Source organism: Zalophus californianus, chromosome 11, assembly GCF_009762305.2.
Source record: "Zalophus californianus isolate mZalCal1 chromosome 11, mZalCal1.pri.v2, whole genome shotgun sequence".
NCBI lineage: Eukaryota > Metazoa > Chordata > Mammalia > Carnivora > Otariidae > Zalophus > Zalophus californianus.
The window spans coordinates 100,800,496-100,827,151 of record NC_045605.1 but is presented as its reverse complement, the minus strand read 5'-3'; the positions used below and the strand labels follow the sequence as shown (position 1 = coordinate 100,827,151).

The window sequence follows — 26,656 nt, the reverse complement described above, 5'->3', positions numbered from 1 at the left end:
AATAATTAATGCAAATCACTACATCTTTCTTTTATTCCCCACTGTCTTGGTCCTCCATGCTCTTTTGGGAAGTAAGCTAACGTATTCTAGGTGAACATTTCCCAGTTTACATCTCCGTTCCCCTCTATTTTTCCTTCCTCTCTTTAGCTACTTGCGTTTTCTATGACAAACCCCTAGCTTGGATATAACTGAATGTTGAGAAAAGGTTTCTTCGGTCAAGGCTGATTTCCACCCTACTACCCACAACCACTCTGTCCTCACTCTGTAAACAAGAAGCTATTGTTTTGTAATTATTCAAATGTAAAAGTTAGCTTAGTAGCTTGAACTTTTTTTAATTCAGGTAGCTGAGAAAACACTCAACAATACCCAGGACAGGTAAGAAAGTCAATTTTACATTTTATAGCATGTTATTATTTATAAAGCCCTTTGGCATTCCATCTCTCTTGATCCTGGCTTTAATCATAGCAAGGCAGAAATTTTTACTGATGTGAAAACTGGGCAGAGAATTTCTGGCTGAAGTTCATAGAGTTAATAAAGAAATTGCTGGAACCCAAAGCTATATAATTTTTTTGCTTCAATATGTCTTTGTAATTATGAAATCTGGTTCATGTGCTAAGGAGAGAAGCCAAACCCAAAGGATGATTTGCAGGAACTTCTAAATTGATGGAGTTCAAGTCTTAGTCTACTTGGGAAACTGTCATCCCATTGAGAGCTTTCTTCAGAGCCTCCTTCACTTCCTTGTTTCTCAAGCTGTAGATCACTGGGTTCAGCATAGGGATGACCACAGTGTAAAATACTGACACAATCTTGTCTTCCCCAAGGGATTTGCCCATGTTACCTTTCAGGTATATGAACATGAGTGTCCCAAAGAAAAGAGCCACTGCGATCATGTGAGAAGCACAGGTAGAGAAAGTCTTGGCTTTGCCACCTGCTGTACGAATCTTCAGGATAGCCTGAATGATGAAAAAGTAGGATATCAGAATCACTGAAATGCTGGTTGTAATCACCAAGAAAGCTAAGAGGTAGATGACCCGTTCCCGTGACTTGGTGTCGCTACAGGCAAGCTTCAGCAGGGGTGGGAGGTCACAAAAGAAGAAGTCCACGTGGTTGCACTTACAGAAGGAGATCGAGAAGGTACACCCAGTGCGGATCACAGCATTGACCATGGCACCGGCATAGGCCCCAGCCACCAGCCCCAGGCAGGTCTGTGGTGTCATGGCAGTGACATAGAGGAGGGGATTACACACGGCCACATAGCGGTCATAGGCCATCACAGCCAAAAGGAAACATTCAGTGCTAGCACAGAGGGTGAAGAAGAAGAACTGAGTGGCACAGCGCTCATAGGTGATGGCCATCTTATTGGTACCCAAGGTCTCAAGCGACTGAGGGACAATGACAGAGGAGTAGCAAACATCCAGGAGGGAAAGATGGCGGAGGAAGAAGTACATGGGGGTTTGGAGACGAGGGTCTCTCTGAATCAACACAATCATGCCCAGGTTGCCCACCATGGTTATGAAATAAAGGACCAGAAACACAAAGAAGAGGCCCATCTGCAACTCCGCCGGCAGCTGGAACCCCAGCAAAACGAATTCTGTCACCACGGTGCCATTCTCCATCATGAATCCTAGGTTGTCCGCTGAAATAAAAAAATAAAATCTCATTAAAGATCAATTAAGGTGATCATTCTCAACAATGATAATAATCTTGTAAATTTGTCAAGCACTTTACATTTTTTACAAACTTTATTACATTTGATCTTTTGGAAATCCTTCAGAGCATATATTGTTAATCCCATTCTTGAGAGAAGCATGAGGGTCAAAGAGGTGAAGTGACTAGCTCATGATTTCATAGCAAAGAGGCAAAGCTGGGTCTAGAACTCTGTTCCTTAGGCATTTCCAAACTTCTGATAGGTGCCAAATTGGAAACCTTCATCAGCCTCACTACAGAGCCAGAAACCACCCTTTTGATGGAGAAACCCTATTGGTATAGTATTAACTACATAGGCTTTGAAACAGACCTAGGTTCAAGTACCTTGAGACCTCGGACAAGTTAACTCATCTTTCTGAACCCCAGTCTTCTTGTTGGCCTAAGAGGAATTTCAACTCCAAAGTCACGGTACTGTTGTGAAGAACATAAGAGATGTACCATTCTTAGCACACGGTCTGATTCACACACTTAGAAATTATTTTTCCTAAATTCTGCAATAACAGAGTAACGTGCTCCTAGGTTCGTGTACGTTTTGGAATCTTTTTATCTCCAAGTCCACAGTCCCCTGGCGTCCCAATATCAACTCTGTCTTTCGTTGTGGTTGGTTTTGATATGCATGTGAACACAATGGAGCTGGATGCAAGAGAGTGAGCCATGAAGAATAAGCTCCGTTAGAACCTCTACAACCTGTTGCCTGCCAAGTCTCTTCTTCCTCATTATTACTGCCAAGCAGCCTGGCCTGGTTTCCAAATGCTCCTCTTATTCCAAAGGACCTGTCCCATTTCTTTAAATGCCAGATCATTATCAGTCAATGAGCTACATGAATCGAGCCATTCCAGAATTAGCCTGCACAGCTCATTAAAGGACAAAGGCATCACACTGAGTTTAGAATTCTAATACAGATAGAGTTCTTGCCAAGTATTTGGACAATCTTGTCTCTGCACCTTTGGATGCTGATGATTTGGGGTAATGAGAATACTGAATGTGGACTTCAAAGGTGGTTATTTTTGTCCTCCTTCCATCCTTGAAATAAAAACTGAATTTGAGAAAGATCTCATAGGATTTCAGATACATAAGAAAATGGAACTTTGATCAATGTTTGACAAAAGCTGATCTATGGATGAAATAAAGGTCAGCATCTGGTGTTTTTCCCCTGCTGAATTCCTGACAATGTGAATATTTAGGAGGGTTTTCCGCCCCCCCCTTACAGCCTAATCTAATCTTGACCTTCAGCCAAAACGATGATTTGCTGTGTTCTAAAAGAAATTCACACAAATCATCCTGACCAAAGGGAAGCAGAGAGAGAGAGAGAAAGACTATATTCATTTATTTATTCAGTGAGAATCTACTGAGAATTTACCATGTGCCACGCATTCTTCTGGTTGCTCAGAACAACACAGACAAAGATCTTTCCCCTTGTAGAGCAGCTATTGTAGCAGAGAGCCAGGCATATGCAATATACTTTTTTAAAAAAAGAAGTATATTTTTTCCATGATAGATGATGACAAGTGCTATCAAACACACACACACACACATACACACACACACACACATACACACACACACACACACACACACACCAGGGTGTGGGGAATGGAGAGAGCCAAAGTAAAGAAGGGGCTATTAAACAGGACCAGTAGAAGGTTCGTTGAAAAGGTGACATTTTAGCAGAAATGCTGGGGATCAGATAACTATTCACGCTTATTTGAACACTTTTATCCACAACCAGTAGAAAATGAAGACACAAATCATCACCACGGGACCACCCAACTCCCAGTACAAAAAATGGAGTTTTTCAGGTCCTCGTGAGACATTTTCAAGGCAGCTTTGTTCAGAAGTGTCAACTTCCTAATACAGAGAGAAGCCCCTGAAGTATCAGAGTCTAATGATCAGCCTACAATCACAGTGTAAAGAAACAGCATGGAGGATCCTCAAAAAATTAAAAATAGAATTACCATAGGATCCATTAATTCCACTACTGGGTATTTACCCAAAGAAAATGAAAACACGAATTCGAAAAGATAGATGCACCCCTATGTTTCTTGCAGCATTATATACAATAGCCAAGATATGGAAGTAAACCAGTGTCCATCCACAGATGAACGGGTAAAGAAGATGTGGTGTGTGTATATATATATATATACACACACATACCATGGAATATTATTCAGCTATTTAAAAAAATAAGATCTTGCCATTTGTAGCAACATAGATGGACCTAGAAGGTACAATGCTAAGTAAAATAAGTCATTTAGAGAAAGACAAATCCCATATGATTTCACAAATACCATGTGATTTTACTCTTAAATTCCGAATCTGGAACTTAAGATGACATGTATCATATGACCTCACTGATATGAGGAATTCTTAATCTCAGGAAACAAACTGAGGGTTGCTGGAGTGGTGGGGGGTGGGAGGGATGGGGTGGCTGGGTGATAGACATTGGGGAGGGTATGTGCTACGGTGAGCACTGTGAATTGTGCAAGACTGTTGAATCACAGATCTGTACCTCTGAAATAAATAATACATTATATGTTAAAAAGAAAAGATGGTAGGAAGGGAAAAATGAAGCGGGGGTGGAATTGGAGGGAGAGACGAACCATGAGAGACTATGGACTCTGAGAAACAAACTGAAGGTTCTAGAGGGGAGGGGGGTGGGGGGATGGGTTAGCCCTGTGATGGGTATTAAGGAGGGCACGTACTACATGGAGCACTGAGTGTTATACGCAAACGATGAATCATGGAACACTACATCAAAAACTAATGATGTGATGTATGGTGATTAACAAAACATAATAAAATAAAATAAAGAACACAAAGTAGAAAAAAAAGATATAAAACAAACGACTCTCTCTCTCTCTCTCTCTCTCTCTCTCTCTCTAAAATAAATAAATAATGATAGGAAGACAGCTCCCCCTGTGTGCTGGGTACTGTTCTAGGTGCTTCACATCAAGTGCCCCACTTACTTCTCACAACACCCCACCCCAGGCCATATTGTCATTGTCCGTATTCATGGACCAGAAGACAGAGGCCTGCAGAGAGGAAGTAATGTGGTTGAGGTAAAACCCACTACACCAGGATTTGAACCACATCTGTTGGTCCCCCGCTGTGTCCCCAGCCGCTATCCATTTCCTCCTGAGTATGGTCATAATGAGCTATCACGTAAGGAACACCTTTTTTATCCCCAGAATTTTTGAGCAGCTTTACAAAAATTATCCACTACATTGGGCAAGGAGCAAAACAACATAAGTCAGATAAAGATTTTGGGAAAATTGTTCCAATTCTGAGTTGGAAACACTGCACATGTCCCCCCTTTTGTCGTAACACCTCTATTTGTCATGTCTCCTCTGCAGGGGTAGGAGGGTAGAAGGGTGCACAAGGGCTCCCGTCCAAATCAGACTCTAACGAGGAGTATGCAGCCACCAAGGAGCCGTCCACCTCTAGCGTAGCTTACAGCAGCTAGACAAAAGCTGTGTGAACCAACCTTGCTCCTGGCTCCTCATCATCATCTACCCACCTGCACTTTGCCCAAATCTCATCCCTCATTTTTAATTTATTGTATCTTACTGTGTGCCATGCATTTTTATAAGCCACTTCAAGTCTCTTTTGGAAAGAAGTATTGATGAATAAATAAATGCAAAATAAAATTGCCTGTTTGCCAGATGCCAGCACAATTAGAATAAGTAGCCCTATCATCATCAGACCGATAAGAGTGCCGCCAGAAGACTTTGCCAAATGGGTTCTGGAAAGGCAGTGCACAAACAGTGGTTCAACCAAAATCAGACAGATCTATGGATGACGAAGAAAGGCAAATGCTCAAGGGAGAAAATGGAAAGCTTAGGAAGGCCTCCAAATCTGTGCTACTGTAGTCAGCTCCTGAAATCTTTATAAACCCAGATTCCCAGGACGACCGGGGCCTCCATTTTGAGATGGTGAGCAGCATAGAGGGACCCTTCACTCAAAACACAGCTGCATGTGATTCTTCTGAGTATCAACCATTTTGCAGAGGGCAGAGGACAATTTTTAAGAAAACCAAAGTTGCTGAACATCTGCCGATCTGCAGATGAGCCGGAAAGGTCAACCCCTCCAAAAACAGGTCCTCCTTGCCTCTGATACACTGTCTAAATTCCTGAACCCATTCAAAATGACTGATAATTCTAGCTAGAACAGTCAGCTGGTTTCCTAACGATTAAGTTTAAGGAAAACACATAGCAGCTCCACAAAAATCTTCAGGCAGGGAGAAGACCCATGGAGGGCCTGCCTCAGTGTGGCCCCAGAGGAAGATATTTCGTCCCAGGCAACCTAGATAAACTAAATTGCTCAGAAATATGAAAAGATCACTGAAGCAGCCATTTCCTGTTTTTGAAGCCCATAAAATAGCTGAAATTGCTGACTTTTAAGGATGCACAGGAAGAAAGCGAATCCTTAATACCACCATGAACCCACCATGCTCCACGGTGTTGAGCAACATCGACATTTCACATTCTCAGTGATCTGTTATCTAACTGTTGATCCAACACAGAAATAATTTACTTCCAGACAGGCCTCCCTTGGTGGACCTCTGTAAGTCTAGGTTATCTTTCCCCCACATTCCTCGCATATGCTCGAGACCCACTGCCCACAGTAAACACACCTACGACGTGTAATTCTCACAGTTTCCAAAGCTAAAGGAGAAAGACCTCAAGATCACCTGCTCTTTGAGATTGTGGATGGTCCCCTAAAACGTCCACGGAACCTCAGAAAACTAACAGGGGCTTCAGAGGAAAGAAAGCCTGGCAGACTTCCGTGTTTATGACACTCCACCTGTCATCTTAGAGCAGAGGAACACTGGCCTCAGAGCCTAGAGGCCACTATGGATCACACGAGAGAATGTATGGGTAGATGATTTTTTTTTAAAGATTTTATTTATTTATTCGAGAGAGAGAGAGAATGAGAGATAGAGAGCACGAAAGGGAAGAGGGTCAGAGGGAGGAGCAGACTCCCTGCCGAGCAGGGAGCCCGATGCGGGACTCGATCCTGGGACTCCAGGATCATGACCTGAGCCGAAGGCAGTCGCTTAACCAACTGAGCCACCCAGGCGCCCCTGGGTAGATGATTTTAAAAGTAAAAAGTTTGCACTGGGAAGGGATTGTTAGAACTGCCTAGACACCATCTTTATAAGAGCCCATGCTGTGGAAAATATCCTGCCATAGATCTGAGGAGTATTTATATAGCTCAGCAAAACTAATCCACTTAGATCTTCCAAGGCAGGTTCAAAGTTATTTAAAAATGGCAAGATACAAAGGTGGTATGATGTGCCTAAAGTTCTGTGGTCACTGCTCCTCAGCTGGAGGTGTGCAACAAAGATTTATAAAAGATCTGCCTTTATCCTCTGTGCCAGGCAGTGTTCTGGACACTGGGGATGTCGTGATGAATATATAGAACTAAAGAGATACGGAGGACAGTTACCCTCCCTCTGCCACTATAATAGAACTGGTATCGTTTGTTTGTGATGACCTGAAGAGGAAAAAGGAACAAAGAAATGAAGTACCAGATGCTTTGACTGCTACTCAAAGTGTTCGGTGGGGGGGGTGGGGAGGGGTGGAGACTTGGGTCCTCAGAATGTTTAAATGGTGAAAAACATAGCAGCTCCTTCCACCCACACTCTGTCTGTGTTCAGGTTACAAAGCGGCTCAACCCAGAGATCAAAATAGGGTCCTCAGAAACTTGTCCAGAAAAAAAACAAAAAAACCTTCAGTTGGTCATTTTCTAGTTGGATTTAAACTCATCAAGACATAGGAAAAGTTTCGCTGGCAAGCCTCATTGAAAATAGCAGCGAGGCAGAACCAGCATGTCGTCACGGAACGAGAACGCTTCAAAGTTCTAGCACAGCAGGGTCAGACCCCAGCCGGCTGCTTACCGTCTCTTGGCCTCAGCTCTTTCATCTAGAAGATGGACATGAAACCACCAAAGTCACAGGAGTGTTGCAGGACAAAAGGAGAGGACATGTCACGTGTTCAACAGACGTTGATTCTGTTGCACACAAGGGAAGGTGTGAGCTCCTCCCCAAAATTACAAATGACTTTCATGATCCCTCATTTTAGAATATCGTACACCCATTATCTCATCCCATCCTCACACAGCCCATTTTCAGATGAGGAAAGGGGGACTCAGAGAGGTCAACAGACTTGTCCAAAAGTCACATGGCTACAAAGAAAAGCCAGAGCTGGGATCCAGAACCCTTTCCACCTCCCCACTGCCACAGCCCCTCACCGTGGGGGTCATCGTGACACAGATGGGAGGTGGGGCAGATGCCCTGAAAAGTGGAAATCTGGAGGTTCTTCCTCATTTTGCGATCTGGCAACAAACTTCGAGAATGGCATGTCAAGTCTATCCAAAGGCTGACCTCAAATCTCTTACACTTCTCCTCCCTGGGCTGAGCATACAGTAGCATCTTGGAACTTAAAGGAGTCTCTAAAGGTCATGGTTGTGCCCTTCTGCCTTCAGGTGGGGTAAGCAGAGATGAGAAAAGAGAGGCATCGAGGTGAGGTGGGTCTTGCCTAGAAGCAAACTCCTGGTGGGAGAGGCTGGGCGTGACTAGAGCCCAGATTTGCAGACCAACAAGACACTCTCTCTTGCTGGGATGGCTACTCATTTGCAGAGGCGTGGTACTGCTTTTCTGATGCCCACAACTGCTCGAGCTCTCCACGTCGGGGAGAGTGGTGAGGACCAATGGACTGCCTTCCTTTAAAGGGGCATGGGGAAGGGGAAAGGCTGTGGCGATGGGGACACCTAGACTGAGCTAGCCTTATAAAGCATGAGCATGAGCATCAGGTCTCTCTTGTTCTGGATGGGGTTCTTCATCCCCGATCTCCTTAAAGCCTCTCCCAAAGTCAGTGCCCAGTTGACCAGTCCTAAATGAGAGACCTCCGCTCTCTTGCCTTAGCGGAGCTCAGCCAAGCACCCACCAAAAGTAGCTTCACGGACCCTAGCCTGTGGGAATCTAGATTTACTTCCCACCCACAACAGAAACCCTCTCTGCAGCAGCGCTGATGACTGGTCTTTGAGCTTCCTGACAAATCACAGTGATGGGGAAAGTAAATCTCCCACCGAGGAGATTGCTCTGTTTTAGAGCCCACTTAGAGCTTCATCACAGTTCTTTCTGTGATGCCAGTACCACGGCATTCCCAACACCTACCCGAGAGTTACAAGTTTCTCAGAGATTCAAGAAGGGAGCTGCTTGCTCTTCCCCTTTTCTTAATAGAACCCCCGATACTTAAATTGCAGCCTTCATTTTCTATGTGGTCTCACCTACCGTGTCTCTTCTCATTTTGAAAGCAATCATCTGAAGCAGGTGTGAGAGGCAGCACCAGTCCCATGATACAGATGAAGAAACTGAGTCCCCAAAGGCTAAGTGTCTTGCATCACGGCAAGGGGGAGATGCAACTAGTAACTCTCAGCTAGTACTAGCTTTGGCCCCCCCCCCTCAAGAAAAAAGAGATAGGGGCGCCTGGGTGGCTCAGTCGGGTAAGCGTCTGCCTTCGGCTGGGGTCATGACCCCAGAGTCCTGGGATGGAGCCCCGCATCGCACTGGCCTCCCTGCTCAGTGCGGAGCCTGCTTCTCCCTCTCCCTCTGCCCCTCCCCTGCTTGTGCATGCGTGCTCTCTCTCTCTCTCTTGCACTCTCTCTCGCACTCTCCCTCTAAAATAAATAAAATCCTTTTTAAAAAAGAAAGAAAAAAGAGGTAAACCCATCTTACATGATAGAAAACCAAGATTCAGGTTGTCAGGTACACTTTGCATCTAGACTGTGGTTCATTTTCTCTCGGATCTGCTATTGCTCACACTCACCTCCAGCAGGACCAAGCCAGAAGACTGGGCCACGGGGGAGAGCAGAATGTGATGTCTAAGTGGGGCTGGAGGGGACCAGAGGAATAAGCATGTTCAGCACCTGCAGCTTTCAAGCCCCAGCAAACACAGGAACACCTCTTCATAGGTGCCTGCCTCCCCACCCTACCCTGGGCGTTCCAGGAAGGCAATTAGACCAGGGCAGGGGGGTTTGTCGCTGATGGGGCTTCTCTAATCAGGCCCTAAGCTGCTAATTAGGCTCCTCTCGTCCCGGAGGAGAGAAAACTTCAGAAAAGGGCTCCCGCAAAGTTAGCTGTCTCAATTCCTCCCCATTCACACTTTGTCCTGTCTGGCAGTCCCTTCCGTAATTAAGTCTCATTTGGGGGTGGGGGGGGGCTAGGGGGGAAATACCACTGCATTCTGTTCTCTGAGGGGTTGTCCTCAGAGTGACCCTTTTGGACCAGTCTCATGGTGAGGGCTCAGATGAAATACGTGATTATGTGGAGTCCCAGCAGCCTGCAGACTCATTTACTCAACTAATATGAATAATCGAGTAATCGATACATAAAGGCCTTTGAGCAGTGCCCAGCACACCACACTAGTTTTATCTAGGGTAACTCATCACGGGCTCCCCACAACGACCCCCTGAGGAAGACACCACTATTGTTCTCCTCTCCCCGTGAGGAAGCGGAGGCTCAAAGAGGTGAAGTGACCACCCGTGGTCACACAGGTGGGATCGGAACCGGGGGAGGCTGGCCCCACACGCCTGGCTCATAACCACCATCCTGTACTCCCTGGTAGATGCTGGCTGATTATAAATACAACCACGTAGGACAAAATTTGGATGAGGTCACAAAAGTATAAATGAAGAAATGTAATCCCTATAATCATACCACTCCAAAAGTTGCTGTTAACAAAAGGAAAGATACTAGAACATAGTTATTTAGCCCATAAGCCCTGGCACCTGACTGCACGGGTTCAAATCCTCCTCTGTGTAGGAAATGTAAGTGAGTTATGTCCTGGGATGACGTGGGGGTTACAGGTGACCCATATAAGACACACAGAACAGGGTCTGGTACTCTGAATATCCTCCCGGAATTTTTTTCTACAGAAATTTTACACATATGTTTACAAATCAGGATTAAAGTTGACACACTATTTCTATACTGTCCCACTGAGGTGAGTTAACAAGAGAAAATGTAACTGCTCTAAAGCTACCCAGGTGAGAGGGACCTATGGTCCACACCAACACCGTGGAAAGTGGTGGGGCCTCTCGTCGGGCTGCACATGATGTTGGAGCCATTGAGCCGCAAGACTCTGTACCCTAAATGTCCAGGCAACCACAGGAAAAGAAAAACTGACTCCCAAATTTGCCACAAAGGCCGTGAAGTTGCCCTTGTCTGATGTCCCGTACGCACTTGAACAATCTCAGGGGTAGTCATGATAACCTGAAGGCAAAAGACATCCCCAGATTTTCTTGTATGTGGAAATTCTCAAAACCCTTGGGTAGAGGAGAGACTCACGGGGGACAGAAGTATATTACATATTATGTATAACATTTTAATAGCCTTAATCATGACAAAAAGGGAATTGGGGCACATTGATGCAATTTAGAAGCATTGACTTAATAAAGATGTGTGGTATTTCTTGTTGCTATACACAGGACACACGTACTTACAGCGCTAAGCCCCTACCACCCATGAGACATGACACCTCCTTTCCATTCATTCAGTTCCCTCCTCGGGCCTTTAGGTTCCCCTCGTATTGTGTTATCAATCACTGCTCACATAGAGAAGGCTATTGATAATCATTTATGCAGGTCCTTTCACTTGGAAAACCTGCTGAACTCCAATAGTTGTTGGTTCATTATTTTGGACTTCCAATATCAATTAAGTTTTCTGTGCATATATTTTTTAAAAGATATATGGTATTTCTTAACCTCGTATGGGGAAACTTTAAACATTTAAACATCCCCAACACTGCTGTTCACTTAGCATTATATCCTGAGCATTTTCCATGAGGTCACATTTGATGCATACTCCCCCCATCTCAAGACTTCCTAGAACCCCTGCCCGTCCCACAGAGACGCCCTCATGCTGAGCTCTGGTGTTGAACTCCCAGGCTCGCCACAGTACATGCGACGTCACAGGGAATCGGCTTCTGCCCCAAAGGGCTACTTCTTAAATCACTCCCCGCTTCCACCCTCATCCACCAAGGCATTTGGATGGATATGATCTCCTTGGTCTGCTACTTATACGACCAACACCAATACTCACCACCAATGGTGCGGCCCCACCCACCAGGAAGACCCCTCATTGCCTTAGGGCGAGTTCTGCACAAGCCCACCTCCCCAACCCAGGCCACCAAGGATATTTCACCTCCCTGAACCTCTGTGGGGGTCCAAGTTGGGGAAATTCCTTGGCTTGCCATGTACAACAGTGGCCCTCCTCATCTCCACCCCGTGCAACCCACCCAAGCAAACACGTGCATTGGGAGATGCTCACTTTCGAACCCTGGCGCCTCACATCCAAAGTATCCTATTACACCTAAATGATTTGGGTCACTTTGACATTTTCAACTTTTTATTATAAAATAACAGTGCCATGACCAAGATATTTGTAAACATTAATGATTGTTTCTGTGGGGTAACTTCCTAGAATCAGGATGATCGGGGAGAAAGGCATTTTCATTTGTGAGGGTCTTTATACAAAATAATAAAACTGACTGTAAGATGCTCCCCAGAGCTCCACAGCGTATGAGGGAGCCTGCTTCCCAGAACCTTGCTAATATAGGTACCATGATCTTCTTTTAAATATTTAGTGATTATGCAAGAAAAAATGTAGCTCAGGGCTACATAAATTGTAATTTTTGTATTTATTGTGATGTTAAACATTGTTCATACCAGTGGATACTTATTTCTTCTTTTGCAAATTTAGCATTCGTTTAATTTTCCCATTCTTCTAAGGAGAACGTTTGACTTTTCTGACTGAATAATAGAAACTTAAGGATCTTTCCTTTCATTTGTTTGACAAATATTTGAGCACCTAGTGTACGCCAGGAAGCATTCTAGGCACTGGCCATACAGCAGTGAGCAAAACAGATTAAATTCCTGCCTTCCTGGAGCTTACATTCTGATAGGCAGAGACAGAAAATAGGGTTATAAACAAATACAGCAAGATGATGTGATAGGAACTGTCTGGGGGAGTGGCAGAGAAAGGGCACTTGAAGTCAGAAATGGTCTCTGATAAGGCATTCACACTAGGGCCAGGATGAAAAGAACACACAAGAGCATCTTCTTATTTGAAGAGCCTTTCAGAAAGAGGCAACAACAAGTGCAAAAGGCCTGAGGCAGGGATCAGCTGGGCTCTCAAGGAATAGACAGAGGTCAGTAGGAGATGACGAAGGGAGGTACACAGAGGACAGATCACATATGAGCTCATAGGCCAGAGTAAGAAATTAGGGTTTTTCTAAGGGCAATGGGAAATCAATGGAGGAATTTTAGTAGGGAAATTATAGAATGGATGTAGGTTTCAAACAGTTTCTCCAAATTCTATAAGGAATATGGATTATAGGGAGGCCAAAGAAATATGCTATATACACAACGGAATATTATTTGGCCCGAAGAAGGAAGGAAATCCTGCTATTTGTGACAACATGGGTATACATTGAGGGCATTATCCTAAGTGAAATAAGTCAGACAAAGAAAATACTGTATGACATTCTTACATATGGAATCTTAAGAAGCCTCACTCGTACAGCATAGAGAATATAGTCAGTGGTGGTGTAATAACATGGTATAGTGACAGACGGGAGCTACGCTCGAGATGAGCACAGACTCGTCCCACCACTATGTTGTACCCCTGGAACTAATGTAATATTGTGTGGCAATACTTTAATAAAAATAAAGAAGCCTTACTTTCTAGTTATTCCATTGGTCTATATAACGATTTTTACGCCAGTACTATATTGTTTTGATGACTACAGCTCTGTAGTACAGTTTGAAACCAAAGAGTGTGATGCTTCACTCTTTCTCAGGATTGCTTTGGCCATTCAGTGTCTTTGGTGGTTCCAGATGAGTTTTAGGATTGTTTATTCTATTTCTGTGAAATAAATACCACTGGAGGGGCGCCGGGGTGGCTCAGTAGGTTAAACATCTGCCTTTGGCTCAGGTCATGGTGTCAGGGTCCTGGGATTGAGCCCCGCATCGGGCTCCCTGCTCAGCGGGGAGTCTGCTTCTCCCCCTGCACATGCTCTTTCTCTCTTTCTCAGATAAAAAAATAACATCTTTTAAAAATGTATCACTGGAGGGCGCCTGGGTGGCTCAGTTGGTTGAGCGACTGCCTTCGGCTCAGGTCATGATCCTGGAGTCCCGGGATCGAGTCCCACATCGGGGTCCCTGCTCAGCGGGGAGTCTGCTTCTCCCTCTGACCCTCTTCCCTCTCGTGCTCTCTCTCTCTCTCATTCTCACTCTCTCAAAATAAATAAATAAATCTTTAAAAATATATATATATATATATCACTGGAATTGTGATAGGGATTGCACTGAAACATCTTTCTTATTGCCCTCTTGGGCTGTCTCTACTCCACATGATAATATCAGAAGCCCTGGCTGTACATACTCAAAAGTCTGTCAGGAGCAGAGAGCATCCTTGAGTATCCCGGTTTCCAGATCAGCCCAGCCACCTGCAGCTCCTGTAGCTTCGGCTGCTAACAGCTCACAGCTGCAGGCTTCTCTGGAGTAGTGCCCTCCTCGGCCAAGCGATCCACCTCCCCAAAGGGGGTCCCACCCCTACTCTATGGGGCAGCCCACAGTCTGTAAACCATCAATATGGGCTGCAGAAGGCCAAATCCCTTGCCTCGAGGCAGAACTGAGCTAGGGTATAATTTATACTCCAGAGTTGCCCTAGGGATCAGGCTAGCCTCCACCAGAAACTGTATCTTTGCTCAGCTAGTTTCTGTTTCCTTCACTCCCCAACAGGTCTCTCCTACGATTGCTCCTTCAGTGACACACTGGCCCCCAAAGCCCTGTCCCACATCCTTTTTTTTTAAGGAAACCAACCTAAGACACATCTCTTCCCCAAAGTCAAAATAAGAGCGCTAGGCTTGATATGAACAAGAACAACAACAAGAGTAATAGCGTAATACATCAAAGCACTCCAGATCTTTCCAACCTGTCACCAAGAGAAGGTAATAAATACGATGGAATCACCCACCTCCACAAATTCCCCAGGGGGTGTTTGATGGAATATTATCATTGCTGGCATATTCTCCCTCCTTTTCCTCTCTCTTGTCCCAATAGCCACTCTATCATCTATAGGAAACACTTGTAATACAGGACTCACCCTCTTACCACACAGATATTTTAGTAGATTTTTAATTACAGGAAATGATAATAAATATTGTACAAAAATGGGTTGGAAGATAGAATTCCCTGTGCCACCAGGAGTCCTGGTCTGTGGCTGCCTTCCTTCTCTGTCATATATTCTTGCTCCATCTGTCATCTGCAATGGCAAGAACCACCCTGGCGAGCCTGAGTGCTTGCTACTTATCAAGGGGTCTTACCCCTGCCCTGTTACTTCGAGTGAATGGGGCACATGGCTTCTCTGAGACCCCGCTGAAAAAGTTCCGATCCTACACTGATGAGTGGATGAAAGCATACAGGGCATGGGAGTGATTCTCCGGAAGCAGAATGCATGGTAATTGGAGGAAGCAAGACAGATTCTCCAGAAACCTACAGTCGAGCTGGGCAATAAGACTAACCACCGAGGGGGGCACCTGGGTGGCTCAGTCGTTAAGCGTCTGCCTTTGGCTCAGGTCATGATCCCAGGGTCCTGGGATCGAGCCCCGCATCGGGCTCCCTGCTCAGCAGGAAGCCTGCTTCTCCCTCTCCCACTCTCTCTGCTTGTGTTTCCTCTCTCGCTGTGTCTCCCTCTCTCTCTGTCAAATAACTAAAATAAAATCTTTAAAAAAAAAAAAAAAAGACTAACCACCGAGGAATAGCCATTAACAGTGTAAGACAACTAGAATTCAATGCCACAGTGTGTGGTTCTAACACACGCAGGGTGGGTTTCAGAGACTAGGGGAGAGAGGAGAGCTGGAATAGCCAGAGAAAGTTTCAAGGGAAGCATGTTTAGACCGCATTAGCCTCATTGCCCCGGAACCAAGAATCCATCCTTCGTAATGAAATTCTGAGCAGACCATGAGATGAGACTTGATTCAAGGTTTGGGTACAGGGTGGATGCAGGGTGAAGAGGACTTCACCAGGAGTCCTGGCAGAACCACTGACTGACCGGGACAGCAGGACATGTAGGGCCAGTGGCAAAGAAGAACCAGCTTCATTCCCTACGGCGACTGCAAATGAGCTTTGAGCCTAACGTGAGTTTGGAGTTGCCATGATAGCCCACAAGATTTGTTATCCTCTCAGATGTGTGGAGAGATGAGATAATGAGCCCCCGTTGAAGTGTGTTCTCCCTGACAAGGCTGGCTGTTCCTGGGAGCCTGGAGGCTGTCCCAATTGCCAACACGTGATTCGGGGACAACTTTTGTGTGCACCGCATCCCTCCCCCAAAACCATCCCCAAAGCATTTTAAATATCTCGCATGGTTTGCTTAGTAAGAAGAAACCTAGAGTCTGTCAGCTACATTCAGCTATCTGGGCAATCTCAGCTGCCTACTGCAAAATGCTTAAATGAACTAGATTTGACTCCAAACCAAAGACGAAGCCAACTGGATTATCCCACCAGGTAATTAAGGTGTAACTGTGACTTTGGTAATGTTGAGAGGGTGCTAGCTCTGAAGTAAGGAGCATGAGAGCTAGGGAAGGTGAACCTGGGCAGAGAATTTGGCCATTGTCATTGGAACCTGTCATCTAATGGGACCACATTCAGACTGGGATTTCAGCTCTTGTATGAAATACACAAGTAAGATTGGGTCTTTAAAAAAGTTTTTTTTAGAAACCTCTAGCTATAATCTCTTTCGGTTTGTATGTGTCACTAGGTAAACTTTAGAAAATAATTCCACATATAAGTGATATCATATGATATTTGTCTTTCTCTGGCTAACTTACTTCACTTAAACTTATACTCTCTAGCTCCATCCAGGTCGTGGCAAATGGCAAGATTTCATTCTTTTTATGGCTGAGTAATATTCCACTGTATGTATGTAGCACACCTTCTTTTTCAGAGAGGAAGAAAAGAGAGAGGCAAACCAAGAAACAGACTCTTAACTATAGAGAACAGACCGATGGTTACCAGAGGGGAGGTGGGTGGGGGGTGGGTGAAATAGGTGGTGGGGATTTAGGAGCGCACTTGTGGTGAGGAGCATCGGGCGTTTTATGGAAGTGTGAAAGGACTATATTGTATACCTGAAAATAATACCACACTGTATGTCAACTAACTGGAATTTAAATAAAAACTTAAAAATACATATATAAACAGTTTCATGGGGGCGGGGGTAGGATACTCGACTACAAACTGAGACCCAAGACTTCACTGTAAATTACGGTACTACCTGTGATTACGCTGGAGGTGGGACTAATCATATGTACTAGAGCTCTGGCTTTGGAATAAGAGACTTGGGTTAGAATCCGGGCTTTCTCGGGGTTCCTGGCTGGTTCAGTTGGTAAAGCCTATGACTCTTGATCTCAGGGTCATGAGTTCATGTTGTTCGTAGAGATTACTTTTTTTAAAAGATTTTATTTATTTATTTGTCATAGAGAGAGAGAGCACAAGCAGGGGGATCAGCAGAGGGAGAAGCAAATTCCCCATGGAGCAGGGACCCTGAACGGGAATTGATCCCAGGACCCTGGGATCCTGACTTGAGCCAAAGGCAGATACTTAACCAACCGAGGCACACAGGCACTCCAGATCTTTTTTTTTTCTTTTTTTTTTTTCTTTTTTTTTTTTTTTTGTTAAGTAATCTCTAGGGACGCCTGGGTGGCTCAGTTGGTTAAGTGTCTGCCTTGGGCTCAGGTCACGATCCCAGGGTCCTGGGATCAAGTCCCGTGTTGGGCTCCCTGCTCAGTGGGGAGCCTGCTTCTCCCTCTTCCCCTTCTCCTACTCATTTTCTCTCCTTCTCTTTCTCTTTCTCTCTCTCAAATAAATAAATAAAATCTTAAAAAATAAAATAAAAAATGAAAAAAAAATCTGGGCTTTTTCACTGACTAGCCATGTGACCTTGGACAAGTTACTTAACTCTTCAAATTTTGGTTTCCTCCAGGACAAAATAATGCCTCTATCATTGGTCATTGTGAGAATTATATACATTATATACATAGTGTATACATATACATTATATGACATTATGTATACAGGATGCCTCACATCCTGTTTGGCACAGAGAAGATGCTCAACAAATGGCTACTAAGATTAGGAAGAGCAGCCCACTACAGTGGTGCCTTACCCCAATTCTGAGCTAAGGGAGACCAGGGTTAATATCTAAACACCTTCTCTTTCTAGCTGTGAAACCTCAGGCAAAATACTTAATGTTTGCAAACCTCAGTTTCCTCCCCTGTAAAATAAAGACAAATATTCTTCTCTTCTAATGCTACCAGGCTGGAATGAAATAAAGCCTTTACAGTGCTTAGCATGCTACCTGACTCGGGGCAAGAGCTCAGGAAATATTTTCCACAATATTTTTAGACCAATCCCAATAAGGTGAGGAAAGTTAGCTTTGTGGAGCTTCTTCATGATCCCCAGTGGATACAACCTTTGGAAGAAAGAGAAAGAAGAGTTCGGGAGAAGGTTCCAAGTGAAAGTAGGCACAAGATTTAGGAGCCATCTCTTCTCTGAAGTCTTCCTCATGGGTAAGACCATCTCCCCATCCCCTCCAGAGAGAAAAGACATGGACCACCAAAATACTCCAAAGTCAAACTTAGTCCTCTTTCCCCAGAAAGTTGAGTATATGTCTAATAGTCTTAGAAGTATGATGAGTTTTAAAGTTGAGCCTTGGATCTGCAGAAAAAGTTATTTGCTTCCCCTAAGAGGACAGCATAATGTGAAGCAAAGACCACAGAATTTGAAGTTAGAAAGTCTCAGATTCAAATGTTGCTTCTATTTCTTCCCAGACGTCTGGCAAGTTGGGCAGCCTCCTTAACATCTCTGACCCTCACTTTGCTCATCCACAAAATAGTCATGGCTGTACCCAACTTTCGGGGCTGCTGGAAAAATTAGAGTCAGAGTATGAGATGGGCCTAGCGTGCGTGTAGGACAAACCCAGTGTCGCTGCATCTCTACCCCAGTGATCTGGGCCAGCTACTCCTTGGTCATGTGCATTGAACAGTCTTGGCTCAGAATCAGAGGGAACCCCAGGACTTCCCCACGAGATGGACAGAAAATGGTCTATGTTCAGTTTCAGAATTAGAGGGTGAGAAAGATGTTGAAATTAGCCAAGCTCTCTCATGGTTTGAAAGCAAGAAGGATCTGATAACCCAAACAACTGCAGGGAGAGTCCTTTGATTTCACGAATCATAGAGATGTGCTTAAGTATAGGAAAGCAGCAAAACGAATTCATAGCTAAGAGCACAGAATTCGCCAGCAAACCATTATCATTCAGAACCCAGCTCTTCCGCTTATTAAAGTGGGTCACCTTAAACAAATTCATCTCCCAGAAGTTCAAATTCCTCACCGGTAAAAATAAATAAATAAATAAAATAAATAGATACTATAACAGCCCTCGAAGAGGCACACATATTGTTTCTAGGATACAATAACATAATTTTTGCAAAACCTCAACATGTTTGGTGGAATGGATAAGTAAATGTGCTGTAAGCATACCAAGGAAGACCATAGCAAAACCAGAAATAACAAACTAGATGTAGCTACATGACATGGACAAATCACAAAAATATAGTGTATGTGGGAAAAGAAAAAAATATAGGTTTTATAGCACAAGACCTTGTATATAAAATTTAAACTACACCAAAATCACTGTATTTTTTTAAAGGCACACATATTTTTAAATCACTATGAAAGGACTAAACATGGGAGTATATATATTTTGCATACACTAGACTGGATACCTATGAGGAACGGGGGAAGGATTGGGCATGGAGAGAGAAGGAAGAATAAAGAATTAAGTGAAAAAGAGCCTTGCCTTGATCAGTAATGATGACTTCTCAGGAACTGGCAAGTACAATTAACTCAATTTCAGACCTAAGATCCCATAGGTAATAAATCACTTGAAATAGTACCTGCATATTTTATTTACTCAGTAATTTGTAGCTAAAGAGTATGTGCGTTCTAGTATAGATATTAGGAAAGTCCTTTAAAAAGCCTCATTTAACCCATATAGCTAGACCTACAAATCATGCTTTGTGAGAGACAAAAGAACTTTAATGATCATATAACCTAGCCTTACCATTTTGCTGAACAGAAAATAAAGCCCAAGGAGGGAAAGTGAATTTTAAAAGTGACTCAGCTAGTTGGTGTCTGTCCTAGAGGGGACAACCACGGATCTTGACTCATCCCCAAACCTAGCTGCTGGAGTCAGGTGGGGGAAACAGCTTCAGGAAACCATGTTTTATATGATACGTCAGTGTCTCTCTTTCACTAGTGACCTCTGATTTGAGCTGGAGGAGGCTCCCAAGATTAAAATGATAAAGATTAAAGGTGCACGCATATTCAGTTAGAAGAGCGTGAGACTCTTGATCTCGGGGTCATGAGTTCGAGCCCCATGCTGGGTGTAAAGATTGCTTAAAATAAAAATAAATAAGTAAACTTAAAAAAATAAATAAAATAAAATGGCAAAGATTAAAGTGGAGAGAAAGACTTTTAGTTATTTTTTTATTATTACTGATGTATCATTGACATATAACAATTTGTAAGTTTAAGATGTACAATGTGTTGGTTTGATATATTTATACATTACCATATGTATAGTGTTAGCTAACTCCTCTACCACCTCCCACAATTACTAAGTCCTCTTTGTGGTGAGAACAATTAAGAACTAGTCTCTTAGCAACTTTGAAGTTTGTAACACAATGTTGTTGACTATAATACATTTATAATATAATGTTGTTAACTATAATCACTCTGCCTACTTTAGATCTCTAGAACTCATGTCTGCCAGTTACAAGTTTGTACCATTAAACATCTTCTTAATACCATCCGACTAAGCAGTTTTTGACCACATGAGAATAATTATATAATAAGAAAAAAATGACTGAAATGGACAAATCGTCTAAGCAAAAGATCAACAAGGAAATAAAGACTTTAAATGACACACTGGGGCGCCTGGGTGGCTCAGAGGGTTAAGCGTCTGCTTTCGGCTCAAGTCATGATCCCAGGGTCCTGGGATTGAGTCCCGCATCAGGCTCCCTGCTCCCTGGGAGCTTGCTTCTCCCTCTGCTTCTCCCTCTCTCTCTCCCTCCCTCTCTCTCTCTCCCTCTGTCTCTCATGAATAAATAAATAAAATCTTTAAAAAAATAAAATAAAATAAAATAAATGACACACTGGACCAAATGGACTTCACAGACATATTCAGAACATTCCATCCCAAAGCAACGGAATACACATTCTTCTCTAGTGCCCATGGAACATTCTCCAGAATAGATCACATCCTAGGTCATAAATCAGGTCTCAACCGGTACCAAAAGATTGGGATTATTCCCTGCATATTTTCAGACCACAATGCTTTGAAACTAGAGCTCAATCACAAGAGGAAAGTCAGAAAGAACTCAAATACATGGAGGCTAAAGAGCATCCTACTAAAGAATGAATGGGTCAACCAGGAAATTAAAGAAGAATTAAAAAAATTCATGGAAACCAATGAAAATGAAAACACAATGGTTCAAAATCTTTGGGATGCAGCAAAGGCTGTCCTAAGAGGAAAGTACATAGCAATACAAGCCTGTCTCAAGAAAAAAGAAAGGTCTCAAACATACAACCTAACCCTACACCTAAAGGAGCTAGAGAAAAAACAGCAAATAAAGCCTAAACCCAGCAGGAGAAGAGAAATCATAAAGATCAGAGCAGAAATCAATGAACTAGAAACCAAAAGAACAGTAGAACAGATCAACGAAACTGGGAGCTGGTTCTTTGAAAGAATTAACAAGATTGATAAACCCCTGGCCAGACTGATCAAAAAGAAAAGAGAAACGACCCAAATCAACAAAATCATGAATGAAAGAGGAGAGATCACAACCCACACCAAAGAAATACAAACAATTATAAGAACATATTATGAGCAACTCTATGCCAGCAAATTAGATAACCTGGAAGAAATGGGTGCATTCCTAGAGATGTATCAACTACCAAAACTGAACCAGGAAGAAATAGAAAACCTGAACAGACCTATAACCACGAAGGAAATTGAAGCAGTCATCAAAAATCTCCCAAAAAAGCCCAGGGCCAGATGGCTTCCCAGGGGAATTCTACCAGACATTTCAAGAAGAATTAATACCTATTCTCCTGAAACTGTTCCAAAAAATAGAAATGGAAGGAAAACTTCCAAACTTGTTTTATGAGACCACCATTACCTTGATCCCAAAACCAGACAAAGACCCCATCAAAAAGGAGAATTACAGACCCATATCCTTGATGAACATGGATGCAAAAATTCTCACCAAAATACTAGCCAAGAGGACCCAACAGTACATTAAAAGGATTATTCACCACGACCAAGTGGGATTTATCCCTGCGCTGCAAGGTTGGTTCAACATCCGCAAATCAATCAACATGATACAATATATTAACAAAAGAAAGAACAAGAATCGTATGATCCTCTAAATAGATGCAGAAAAAGCATTTGACAAAGTACAGCATCCTTTCTTGATCAAAACTCTTCAGAGTATAGGGATAGAGGGTGCATACCTCAACATCATAAAAGCCATCTACGAAAAACCTACAGCGAATATCATTCTCAATGGCAAAAAGCTGAGAGCTTTTCCCCTAAGGTCAGGAACGCGGCAGGGATGTCCACTCTCACCACTGCGATTCAACATAGTATTAGAAGTCCTAGCCACAGCAATCAGACAACAAAAAGAAATCAAAGGCATCCAAATCGGCAAAGAGGAAGTCAAACTCTCACTCTTCGCAGATGATATGATACTGTATGTGGAAAACCCAAAAGACTCCACCCCAAAACTGCTAGAACTCATACAGGAATTCAGTCAAGTGGCAGGATATAAAATCAATGCACAGAAATCGGTGGCATTCCTATACACCAACAAGTCAGAAGAGAGAGAAATTAAGGAGTCAATCCCATTTACAGTTGCACCCAAAACCATAAGATACCTAGGAATAAATCTAACCAAAGAGGCAAAGGATCTATACTCAGAAAACTATAAAATATTCATGAAAGAAATTGAGGAAGACACAAAGAAATGGAAAAACGTTCCATGCTCGTGGATTGGAAGAACAAACATTGTGAAGACGTCGATGCTACCTAGAGCAATCTACATATTCAATGCAATCCCCATCAAAATACCATCCACTTTTTTCAAAGAGATGGAACAAATAATCCTAAAATTTGTATGGAACCAGAAAAGACCCCAAATAGCCAGAGGAATGTTGAGAAAGAAAAGCAAAGCTGGCGGCATCACAATTTTGGGCTTCCAGCTCTATTACAAAGCTGTCATCATCAAGACAGTATGGTACTAGCACAAAAACAGACACATAGATCAATGGAACAGAATAGAGAGCCCAGAAATGGACCCTCAACTCTATGGTCAACTAATCTTCGACAAAGCAGGAAAGAATGTCCAATGGCAAAAAGACAGTCTCTTCAACAAATGGTGTTGGGAAAATTGGACAGCCACATGCAGAAGAATGAAACTGGACCATTTCCTTACACCACACACAAAAATAGACTCCAAATGGTTGGAAGACCTAAACGTGAGACAGGAGTCCATCCAAATCCTAAAGGAGAACACAGGCAGCAACCTCTTCGACCTCAGCCGCAGCAAATTCTTCCTAGAAACATCGCCAGAGGCAAGGGAAGCAAGGGCAAAAATGAACTATTGGGATTTCATCAAGATAAAAAGCTTTTGCACAGCAAAAGAAACAGTCCACAAAACCAAAAGACAACCGACAGAATGGGAGAAAATATTTGCAAATGACATAACAGATAAAGGGCTATAAAATCTATAAAGAACTTACCCAACTCAACACCCAAAGAACAAATGATCCAATCAAGAAATGGGCAGAAGACATGAACAGACATTTTTCCAGAGAAGACATCCAAATGGCCAACAGACACGTGAAAATGTGCTCAACATCATTCCGCATCCGGGAAATCCAAATCAAAAGCTCAATGAGATACCACCTCACACCAGTCAGAATGGCTAAAATTAACAAGTCAGGAAACGACAGATGTTGGTGGGGATGCGGAGAAAGGGGAACCCTCCTACACTGTTGGTGGGAATGCAAGCTGGTGCAACCCCTCTGGAAAACAGTATGGAGGTTCCTCAAAAAGTTGAAAATAGAGCTATCATACGATCCAGCAAATGCACTACTGGGTATTTACCACAAAGATACAAATGTAGGGATCCGAAGGGGTACATGCACCCCAATGTTTATAGCAGCGATGTCCACAATAGCCAAACTGTGGAAAGAGCCAAGATGTCCATCGACAGATGAATGGATAAAGAAGAAGTGGTATATATACACAATGGAATATTATGCAACCATCAAAAGGAATGAGATCTTGCCATTTGCAACGACGTGGATGGAACTGGAGGGTGTTATGCTGAGTGAAATAAGTCAATCAGAGAAAGGCATGTATCATATGACCTCACTGATATGAGGAATTCTTAATCTCAGGGAACAAACTGAGGGTTGCTGGAGTGGTGGGGAGTGGGAGGGATGGGGTGGCTGGGTGATAGACATTGGGGAGGGTATGTGCTGTGGTGAATGCTGTGAATTGTGCAAGACTGTTGAATCAAAGATCTGTACCTCTGAAACAAATAATGCAATATATGTTAAGAAAAAAAGAAGAAGAAGAAGACAGCAGGAGGGGAAGAATGAAGGGGAGTAAATCGGAGGGGGAGACGAACCATGAGAGACGATGGACTCTGAAAAACAAACTGAGAGTTCTGGGGGGGGATGGGTTAGCCTGGTGATGGGTATTAAAGAGGGCACGTTCTGCGTGGAGCATTGGGTGTTATGCACAAACAATGAATCATGGAATACTACATCAAAAACTAATGCTGTAATGTATGGTGATTAACATAACAATAAAAATATAAAGAAAAAAAGAAAAAAAACCCATCAGTGGGTAATATGAGGGAACAGTCAACATAAAGAGCAGATTCATCATCTTCCAACTTTTGAAAGCCTTTTATGAGAAGGAGTTAAATTTGCTGTGTCTGGAAGGAGTAAAATGAAAACCAATGTGTGGGAGATAAAGAGAGAGAGAATACAGATCCAAAATAAGAATTAGCAGGTAGAACTGTCCACAAATGGAGACTCATCCAGTAACTGGATGATCAAGCAGAAGGTATGCAATAGAGGACACTTCAGCATCCATGGGGATTAAAAAACAGGCTGACCAGGTTCTCCCCAAATCTGCCTATGTGTCTCTGGTTTTCACAGAAACTTCCAAATACAAACCAGAATTAATTTGAAGCAGAAACAGCAGCTCAGGGCTCAGCTCCCAAAACTGCAGAAGAACATAGATGCCCAAGGAGAATCAGCCAGGTACAGGATTTCTCAAAAACAAGCTCTATAAATTGGCCCAGAAATAGAAAGCTAACTTCTACCATAGAGAGAAAGAATCTGCCCTTCAGTTCTGGGATTTTGTTGTTGCTGTTGTTCATTCTCATCTTCAGGTAAATTGTCAACATTGAATCCATGACCGAGAATAATCTCACCACAGTAACAGAGTTCATTCTCATGGGCTTTACTGACTACCATATGTTGGAAATTCCCCTCTTCCTGATGTTTCTCATCTTCTATATCATCACCCTTCTAGGAAATGCGGGGATGATCATTCTGATCCAAGTGGATGTCCAACTCCACACCCCTTTGTACTTCTTCCTGAGCCATCTCTCCCTGCTGGATGCCTGCTATGCCTCACTCATCACCCCTCAGATCCTGGCCACACCAGCCATAGGCAAGGTGGTCATCTCCTTTGGCCGATGTGCTACCCAGTTCTTTTTCTTCACCATCTGTGCAGACACAGAGTGTTTCCTGCTGGCCTATGACCGCTGTGTCACTATTAGCAACCCACTGCTCTACACTGTAGCCATGAATCCCAGAATCTGCTGGAGTTTGGTGGTGGAAGCCTATGTCTGTGGGATGGATGTCAGGGGCCATCCTGAGTACCACATGCATCTTCACCCTCTCCTTCTGTGACCACAATCAGATCAACTTCTTCTTCTGTGACCTCCTACCCCTGCTGAAGCTCGCCTGCTGTGACACAACAAACACAGAGATTGTCATTGTCTTCTTTGGCAACTTTGTGATCTTGGCCAAGGCCTTGGTCATTCTGATACCCTACCTGCTCATTATCAAGTGCATTCTGAAGGTGAAGTCTCCAGGTGGCAAGGCCAAAACTTTCTCCACGTGTGCTTCCCACCTCACTGCTGTGGCCCTTTTCTTTGTGACCCTCATCTTCATGTATCTGCGGAGTGGCTCAGGCAAGTCCCTGGAGGAAGACAACGTCGTGTTTGTCTTCTACACTGTGGTCATCCCCACACTAAACCCTCTGATCTATAGCCTAAGAAAGAAGGATGTGAAAGCGGCCTTCGGAAAGGTCACTGGTAGACTCCAGGTGTCCCAGAGTGTGTAGATAGGAGTGACAGGACCTCTCTCCTCTTGGTCCATTTTCTTCCCATGTCAATAGATACTAAGAGGTACCAACACTATATGCAAATCAGACCCATAAATAGACAGAAGGTAGATGGGTATCAGCAGGCAGAGAAGGAAAACTGCAAATATGGCAAAATTCATTTCCAGCAATCCCATGGTGTTTTTTTTCTCCTCCCGGCTCTCCTGCCTCCAGTCCATTCCTTAGCACACAACAATCTTATGATACTGTCTGATAGCTTAACTTACAGAATTTCAGGGGTCTGTGGGACTTGAGTTTATCTCATCCCACCCATGTCTTTGCAGCCATGCTTAAGCTTCCATCTTTTCCTTCTCGTTTTTTGCTCCCATTAAACCTACCTTTTTCTGTGTCAGAGAT

At 43.5% G+C, this 26,656-nt stretch overlaps 2 protein-coding genes across 2 annotated transcripts; one reads left to right on the top strand and one right to left on the bottom strand.

Moving 5' to 3' along the window:
- Nucleotides 1–677: 677 nt before the first annotated feature.
- LOC113914716 (olfactory receptor 9I1-like) lies at nt 678–26,057 on the bottom strand. The gene is made up of 2 exons (XM_027580179.1): nt 25,970–26,057; nt 678–1,636 (listed from the first exon to the last, which is right to left on the bottom strand). Exon 2 carries the CDS (start codon nt 1,617–1,619, stop codon nt 678–680), a length of 942 nt encoding a protein of 313 aa, XP_027435980.1. The 5' UTR covers nt 1,620–1,636; nt 25,970–26,057.
- Nucleotides 25,321–26,260, top strand: LOC113914717 (olfactory receptor 9I1). Its single transcript, XM_027580180.2, is given in 2 exon segments — nt 25,321–25,770; nt 25,772–26,260. Coding segments are annotated over 2 exon segments (939 nt in total).
- Nucleotides 26,261–26,656: the final 396 nt, after the last annotated feature.